This window comes from Magnolia sinica, chromosome 1 (genome assembly GCF_029962835.1).
Source record: "Magnolia sinica isolate HGM2019 chromosome 1, MsV1, whole genome shotgun sequence".
In the NCBI taxonomy this organism is placed as follows: Eukaryota; Viridiplantae; Streptophyta; class Magnoliopsida; order Magnoliales; family Magnoliaceae; genus Magnolia; species Magnolia sinica.
In genome coordinates this window covers 2,580,116-2,588,884 of record NC_080573.1, presented here as the reverse complement: position 1 = coordinate 2,588,884, position 8,769 = coordinate 2,580,116, and the positions used below count along the sequence as shown (strand labels likewise).

General features: G+C 43.4%; 1 protein-coding gene and 1 long non-coding RNA gene across 2 annotated transcripts; both read right to left on the bottom strand.

The window, feature by feature from the left end:
- Window positions 1–888, bottom strand: LOC131233249 (uncharacterized). Its single transcript, XR_009166476.1, has 2 exons — window positions 853–888; window positions 1–729 (listed from the first exon to the last, which is right to left on the bottom strand). It is a non-coding gene; the product is annotated as an uncharacterized LOC131233249 (long non-coding RNA).
- A 5,792-nt stretch (window positions 889–6,680) lies between these two features.
- Window positions 6,681–7,521, bottom strand: LOC131258245 (F-box/LRR-repeat protein 25-like). The gene is made up of 2 exons (XM_058259455.1): window positions 6,817–7,521; window positions 6,681–6,722 (listed from the first exon to the last, which is right to left on the bottom strand). The coding sequence occupies exons 1-2, from the start codon at window positions 7,519–7,521 to the stop codon at window positions 6,681–6,683; spliced, it is 747 nt and encodes a 248-aa protein (XP_058115438.1).
- Between the last annotated feature and the right edge of the window lie 1,248 nt (window positions 7,522–8,769).

The following is an 8,769-nucleotide window of genomic DNA, read 5'->3' as shown; positions in this document are numbered from 1 at the left end:
TGGCAATAAATTGTTTGGATGTGAATAGATAAATTGATATTCCAGAGACTACATGTCTTTCAACTCTCCTACTCACTAACTACAAGAACCTACATTAGTGAATTGCTAAGATGAAAACATACTCCTGCATTATCCACCACAACCAGTTGTCGAGACAGGAAGCATGGACTATCTGTAGATTGAAAAGAGGAGATACAAACCCAATCTGTCGAATGACCCATGATACCCAAATGATTCAAAATTGGCAACGTACCCCATCATGTTTTCTACGGTAGTTCAATTTTAGGTGTGATCACTGCGTCCATGCCATATTTGAGTATTATAGCAAATAACTCCGCCAGTCTATGCATATGAAAATGATACTTCCGCATGAGAAGACGCTCTTGGGAAAGCTAGGATATCCTTCGAAACCTCTGAAAATACTCCAGACCATTTCTTAATCATCTTAAACTCGTGTTCGTTGCTGGCATAGATGGTCATTTTGTCTAAAACCATAGCATTCTTCAACAAAAATTTCACTAGCATGCCTTGTCTCATTGACCTTCTAAGAATACGATTCACTGACCAAGCTTTCTGCTTCTTGTATTTATCTCCCCCGCCGATGAAGCCAAATATCTTGATTGTCTTGAGGCAATGTTCAAGACAAGGAAGATTGGACTCTTGTGATGCCAAGTACTCTACTCCATGAAAATAATATTTCGCCATAAAATATTCAAAAGTTTCATCCCACTGAAAAATCAGAGAATTACCGTTAAGATCATGTGATATTAAAAAGAAGCTTGAAAGTTGAATATAAATGAATATCATAAAGATATGAGGGATAAAAGTAGAATGAAGTTATGTGGTACTCACATTGAGATAGAAAGTGGGAATTATCTTTATAACGAGTCTCAAGATAAGGGGAACTCCTCAACAAACCTACAATCCCAGGAAGATCCCATTTTTCTCAATCCTGTCTCTAGTATCAGACAATTGCAGCTAAAGATGGGAGCAGGAAACCTTATCAACTCCCATATTGACAACACCTTCTCAAAATAAAGCTAAGTTAGAACTAGAAAAAGGACATAATATAAATGTTATAAATCTGATTGTCCTCTCTAGATAAAATAATAAAAAAGAGAAAGCGACATATAAGTAATAAGTATGTGCAATTTAGCAATATGCTTGTGAAATGATAAAATGAAATATGTAAATTTTCTATGGTCTAAATATGATATGTTACCGTTTATTGGATTCAATTCAGCAATCTCATGTTGGCTATGCAAGATTTCTCTCAAAGAAGAAGATTAGAATCATCTTTCGCAAAATCTGAGAGGTCCCTTCTTCTTGAGCAAGACATGATAGAGCATGGATGGTCAGGATCATTTTTTTCTTTCATGGCCTTTAACTACTCTTTTTATGTCGATTGTGGTTTCCATCCTTGGACTTGCTAGATCCGGTTCGGATTCACCAAATCTTCCATGGTACAGTCCTTGCCACAATTTTCTTCCATTACATCTAGTAAGTTATGATGGGGGAACTCTCAGAGGAATTTCTGTTGATGGGTGGACCAGGATTATGTTCCTCAAGTCTACTTATGACAGCCTATTCTTACAGAGGCCACCAAATGACATAATAGAGGAGTTCTCTGCTTTTGGGTTTATAAATTCAAGTTCCCCAAAGGCCGGTTTGATTTTCCAATTTCCTATGCAATGCAAAGTAAATGAGCCATCATATCATTTCTAGGTGTTTGTTTAAACAGGAATTATGACTTATAAATCGAGAGTCAAATACAGTTGTAAAGGAAAGAGGTAAAGTAAATTGAATCATTGCATTTTCACATTATAAAACTACCATTTTTATAGTGATTTCTAGGTGAAATAAACATTGTAGCAAAATCATCATTGTAGACAAATGCAAATGATGTGAACGCACAATTACAAGAGTAAATAATAATTACCCATTTACAACCATTTACTGTTGTAATTGGAAAACCAAACAGGCTCTAAGGCCTAGACGTATGTACTTTCAACAAATTTAGTTTGATCAGGACTCAAACCACACATTCTATCAATCATGCATAAGAAGCTTGCACATTCAGAACAAGAAGTATAGAAAATCCGAAGAGATGTTGGTTATTGGCCAATACAAATTCATAAGAGCAAACTAAATGTATCTCAAACTTGTGAAAACTATGGAAGCACCAAAAGGAACATTCACAGAGGTGTTAACAAAGGTTTTCCTAATGGCTCTACGAAACTCCATATGTGGGTCCCAACACTCTTTTAACTTGACACTGGTTCATCCATCACTTGCTTTGAGCTTACAGTCATTGGTCTCTTGGAAGAAACAAATCTAAAATTGAGAGGATTTATGAACTCGCATCCAGATTTCTTTCAAAGCCAATAAATTCTTCCATGTTGTGGAATGGGTCAAAAGGGCTGCAATTCTTGTGAACCATCCAACTTTATTCAAAATATTCTAATTGATTCAACTTTGGAGCATTACCATACTAAGTCTTCAGCAAGCTTGCTATCCTTGAAAGGAAGCATTTTTCAATGTTTTATCTCCATCTTTTCTTTATTTTCTTAGCATAGCTTAGCTTAGTTTACAACTACTGACTAGTGGCTCCTGCTACAATACTTTAGAAGTAGAGATAGTCTTTCTGCGACCTTAAGTTGTAGACTATGATCATCTCCATTTTGGTTGATCACACCCACCTCGATTTGTCTGTTTTGATAGGTGTACCAGGTATTTATCATTTTTCTTTTGTTTATTCATTTGATTGTCTTGCAAGTTATCAATAGTAATAAACATCAATTCTGAATATTAATGAAATCGGCAACGTTTTGCCTTATTTAATTTGAATGTGTATCTTAGTTCATTTGAAATTGTTTTGAAATTAAGTATTGGTGAAAGGGCTTGTCCTTAAGTCTGTAGACTCATGTCTACTGTCACAAGGTAAAAAGAACTCATTTGGAAGGATTAACCTCCTTTCCTTTCACTAGTCGCCGGAATGGAGTGCAATATTAGTAGCCTAGAGGACTCGGAAGTAATGACAATGATTCGATCAAGAGGGCTGCTGCTGATTTTTACTCCTCTCTCTTGAGGGCTGAACTCCCTGTTACGCATGAGGATCTGCTCAACTGCATCCCCCCGCTCATCTCGGTTGATGATAATAAGGAGCTTCTCCGTGAGCCATCCATTGATGAGGTTCTCTCGGCTGTCAAAAGCCTTCCGCCCGATGGTAATTCGGGCCCCGACGGTTTTACCGGTGCCTTCTTCCAAGAATGTTAGGATACCATTGGGCAGGATATTGTCCAAGCAGCCTTATCGTTCTTCAGAGGGACCCCCCTTCCCAAGGCTTTTTCTACCACTTTGATATGCCTCATCCCTAAGGCCGTTAACCTGAAAAAGTTTTCTGATTTTTGCCCCATTAGCTTATGTAACCGTGTTTACAAAATTTTCTCCAAGTTGCTTGCAGATAAGCTAAGTAAAGTCCTCCCAAAAATCATTTCCCCTGAGCAAGGGGCTTCCGTGCAAGGGAGATCCATCGCTGAAAGTTGTGCTCTAGCGCAAGAGAATTTCAGGGATATCGATAGGAAAGTCAGAGGGGGCAACACTCTCATCAAGCTCGACATGGAGAAAGCCTATAACAGATTAGATTGACGCTTCCTCAAATCAGTCCTTCATTGGTTTGGTTTCGGGCCTGGCTGGATAAATTTGGTCGAGAAATGCTGGGCCAACCATTGGTTCTCTATTCTAATCAATGGTGAACCCGGAGGCTTCTTCCATTCTTTTAGAGGTCTTTGTCAGGGCGACCCGGGGCTGTTTATTGTGGCATCAGAGGTTCTAAGTAGAGGTTATCAACAACTCTTCATCAATGGCAACTGCATCCCCTTCTCCACGCACCGATCCTGCCCGCTCGTTTCCCACCAGCTGTTTGCTGATGACATGATCCTGCTGGCTAATGGTGGGAGGCCCATGTTAAGGAAAATCGCCTCATTCCTCCAGCTTTTTCAGTTTGCTTCTGGGCAGAAGATCAGCCCCACGAAAAGTTTCTTCATTCTCTCTTCGTCCTAATCAAAAGCCAGGGGTAGAGCTGCCCAATCCACGCTCGACTTCACGCGGGGTGCAGTTCCTTTCACCTACCTAGGCGTCCTGATCTTCAGAGGGCGATCCTTGAGGAGGTACTTCAGACCGCTAGTTGAAAAATTCCAGCAGCATATTTCAGGTTGGAAGGCCAAGATTCTATCCCAGGCTGGCCGAGCGACCCTTATCAATCACGTGCTGCAGAGTATCCCAACCTACATCATGGCCGCTACTGACATCTCCCTATCGCTTCTCGGGGACCTTGACAGGGCCTGCGCTAACTTCTTTTGGGGCTGGGAAGGAGATCGTAGACGATGCCACTGGTTGTGTTGGGATCGCGTGTCTCGCCCCAAGGATGAAGGTGGCCTTGGCATGAAGAATCTGGCCCATGTCATGGGTGCCTTTAAAATTAAGCTCGTCTGGATTGTTGGTTGCAGGGGAGATCACAGCGCCTGGGCAAACTTCATCAGAGCTAAATACCATGACAATCTCATTGAGCCCAACAGGACCAGCCGATCCCCCCATGCGTCCCCTGCTTGGAAACGGATCTGCAGTTACCTTCCGAAAGTGCTATCCAACTTGCGTTTGATCATGGGCCTGGGTGAACTTAATTTTTGGACCAACCTTTGGTCAGGGCTTGGTCCGCTCTCTGAATGGGCCCAAGCCTTGCCTCCTCCTCATCCCTCCAGGGTCCGCGACTTCATCGGCCTGCTCAACTGGATTGATCAGGACGCTGCCCGCGCCTTACTTCCCCAAGTGGTCGTGGACCACGTGGCTGACGAGGGCTTCTGCACCTCCTCCTATGTGGACAGACGTGTCTGCATTCCCTCCTCTTCTGGAGGGTTCCAGGTTAGCTCAGCTTGGAATTTATTGTGTCTAGCGGGCCCAAAGGTGCAGTGGGCTAAATGGGTGTGGCATCCAGCGATTCTAGAGAAGTTGACGCTCTTCTCTTATAAGATTATCCAGAAAGCGGTTCTGGTAGATAAGAGAACCCAAGCGAAGGGTGTCCAGATGGCGTCCGAGTGTTGGTGCTGACCCAATCCTCTTTGGCCAGATTCGGAATCTATTGACCATCTATTCTCGACAGGCCCCTTCGCGGCTCATATTTGGGAGCATTTCCAGCTATTTTTTGCAGTGCACTCTTCGACCTAGTCCTCCGCTGTGGCCAGGGCCACTCGTTGGTGGGCCATGCAACACTCTGGGAGTGTCTGCATACCCTGCGTGCCCTCATGCCCCCATTCATTTTCTGGGAAATCTGGGCTGAGAGAAACAGAGCCCGCTTCGACAATGCGATCTTTAGCTCTTCTAGGGTCATCCTCCAGGTCCACCGCTGGATTGAGAGGGTTGGACCGTCTCTTCCCTTGTCGAGGGTGATGTCTCGCCATCTAGCTTCCACGCTGGCTGAACTTCGTATCACCAGTCCGACCTCTAGACCAAAACACCCCTTGGTGGTGAAATGGGTGAGGCCCCAGAGGGGGTGGATCAAATTAAACGTCGATGGCTCGGCCTTGGGGAACCCAGGCCCTTTAGGGGGTGGGGGTGTCGGGCGAGACTCCGAGGGCCGTTTCCTCTTTGGTTTCTCTTCTAGCTATGGCTCGGGCTTCAGCTCCCGTGCTGAGTTCCGAGCAATCTATGAGGGCTTGGCCAAATGTGCCGAGATGGGATTCTCTAAGGTGGAAGTGATGTGCGACTCTAACTCGATTGTGTAGATCCTCTCCAAAAATGCGTGCCATTCTTGGTCCTTATACTATTGATTTGCGCGAGTGAGGGCATTGAGGGGCCATTTGGACATATCCTTCACCCACACCCCTAGAGAGGCCAACGCAGTAGCAGACGACCTAGCCAGGCGGGCCAGCGCAGCTCAGGACAGCGTGTCCTGCCCCTCTGTAGCCTCGCTTCCCCCCACCACCAGAGGTTTTCTATTCTTATACAGGGTGGGTTTAGGCTACCTGAGGGAGCCTTAGACTTTTCCGTTCTTGTTTTGTTGCGGCTCCATCCAGTTGAGCTCTTCCTCATCTGCATGCTGGTTGGGCATTTTTTGCTTGTAGATTTTTTGTGGATACTTAGGATCCCTTCAGTTCAGGGGTGGCCTTCGGCTTTTGTGTGACCCTCTTGTTATACTTGTACATCTACCCGATTTGAATGAAATCTTCTTTAACTTTAAAAAAAAAGAAAGAAGAGGACTCTGGATCTTCAATCCCAGTTTCCAATCTGTTTGTCTTGGTGAAGGGACACCAACAATTCAATCAACCTTTGAATCAGGCACGCTCTGGCATGCCCGTGCATCCTACTCACACATGTGTACCAAATCTAGACTCTAAATCACACCAATGGTCCAGTTTGATTGAATTGAGTGTAACACCCACTTACATAACTTAACATTATAAATGAGAAACATAGAGAAAAGAAGATGAAATCATTGTGGCTACTGAGTATAACACACACATTTGACATGGCAAACAAAGCATACCTGAACACACCAAGTGCAGACTTTAAGAACTCTAGCATGCCGAAGAGCGTCAAGAAGTGCCTAAAAAATATCATGATACTCGCTCTCTTCATAATCATCCCAACCGGTGTAAAACGACATTTGCAAATTGAGAGTTGCATTAACCAAAGCGGAAGGCTCTTAAAACGATGTCTCGCGGTGCCTATATCACCAGAAATATTCAAGGACATGACATTGGGACCCCAAATTTCCAACCCAAACTCCGAATCATAATCATTCACGGTCAACTTCCTAACATTCCGACCCCTGAAATCGAGTCGACTAATACCATTGCATTTGTAAAGAAACAATTCTTCGAGCACCGGGCACCCATTCAAAATCCGTTCCATCTCATAATCCGCCATACTGGTCTGTCCTAAAGACAACCTCTCCATGTTTTTCCAAGAAACAATCATGGGCGGATTGATGTTGACGGAATTGAGCCTCAGCTCTGTCAACGAATCGTTATTGAACGAATCAAGGGGCAATGAGTATGGATCAATCCCAACAAACTTCCAATAGCCCCAATTTGAAAAACTATCACCGGAGAGGTCGAGATGGAGTACTCGGGCCTTTTTCCACAATGCGAAGCGGATCCAGTCATCAATGATGGGGGTATAAAACTTACCTTTATAATAGAAGACGAGATGGAATTCCTGAATGGTAGGGCTTTCGTAGAGAATCAAAGCTTGGTTGACGAAGGATACGAAATCGTTGTCGTTTCGTTTGCAGAGACGGGATTTTTGGAAGTGTAGATTTGGGGTGGAAGTATACAAATGGGCCCACCTTTTTGATAGAAGGACCGTCTTCACTGCATCGGTGGCATGCAAGAAGGAGAGGATGCAGTGAAGGATGGAATCTGGTAGATTGCTGATGTGGTCAGGGTTTTGAACGGTGGAATCTGGTAGATTGATGATGTGGTCAGGGTTTTGAACGGTGATGATGTTTTGTTGTTGAAGCATGGTCGATGATTGGAGAAATTTGAGTGGAGATTTTGGAATGTGTTTGAGGCGAGAGAGAGAGAGAGAGAGTTCCAATGCTTATATGACTGCGGTTGAAACTCGCGGGAAAGAGAATGTAGAGAAGGACGGAGACTGGATGGAAGTTCCTACGCAAAGATGCTGGGTGGGGCCCACTGCAATATATGTGAGAAATTCATTCCGTCCATCCGTTTTGAGAGATCATTTTAGGACGTGCGACTAAAAATGAGGTGGATACAAAACTAAATGGGTCACACGAGAGGGAAAATTGGGGAAAGAATTACTACCGTTGAAACCTTCATGGGCTCCACCTTGATTTTTATATGCTATCCAAACCGTTTAAAAGGTCATTGCCAATGGGATGAAGTGAAAACACCAAAAATATAGCCTGATACAAAACTTTTATGGCCATAAGAATGACACAACGACGCTCACTGAATGAACACTTTTTCCTCTTGTGTGGCCTACTTGAGTGTTGGATACAAATAATTTTTCGTCTTACGTCCTAAAGTGAGCTCGAAAAACAGATGGACGGGGTGGATTTCTCAAAAAAATTTCGGTGGGCCCCACCCAGCATCCTTGCACAGGAACTTTCTGCCAAAGGCAGGAAATCCGCGTCCATGGAGACTGCCAGACTGGTCTGATGTAGGTTGGCCGAAATCGGATTGCGTACTAAGTAAACTCAGTTGGGACTATCTTGAATTTATGTTGTCTATCCACACCGTCCATCCATTTTTCCATCTAATTTAAGTGGTTGATCCCAAAATTGAAGAACATCCAAAGATCAAGTGGATAATACCACTGAAACAGTGGGGATAATGATTTCCACCGTTGAAACATTTCTAGGCCAACAGTGATGTTTATTTGTCATCCAACCTATTTATAAGATCATACAGATATGGATGAAGGTAAAAAACAAATATAATCTTGATCCAAAACTTCTGTGACCCCCAAGAATCTTCAACCGTATAGGTTCAATTCAACTGTTTCGAGTGGTGTGGTCCATTTGAACATTGGATGTAACTAGATTTTTGTTTCAATCCATAAATTTATCTGTTAAAATGGATGGACGGAGAGGATAAAATACATAAATAATGGTGGACCCCACAGAGTTTACTCAGTATGGTAAGCGTAGTGAGTTACTCACTAGGCAATCCGCTTCCGGGTTGGACGCGGATTTTCTGAGACGGCAATATAGATGAGGCCCACTATGATTTTAGTGAGAAATCC

Coding starts and splice junctions, on each gene's coding strand:
- LOC131258245 (XM_058259455.1), bottom strand. CDS start 7,521: ATGCTTCAACAACAAAACATCATCACCGTTCAAAACCCTGACCACATC. Junction 6,723..6,816: donor TCGATTTCAGGGGTCGGAAT/GTTAGGAAGTTG, acceptor CTGGTGATATAG/GCACCGCGAGACATCGTTTT.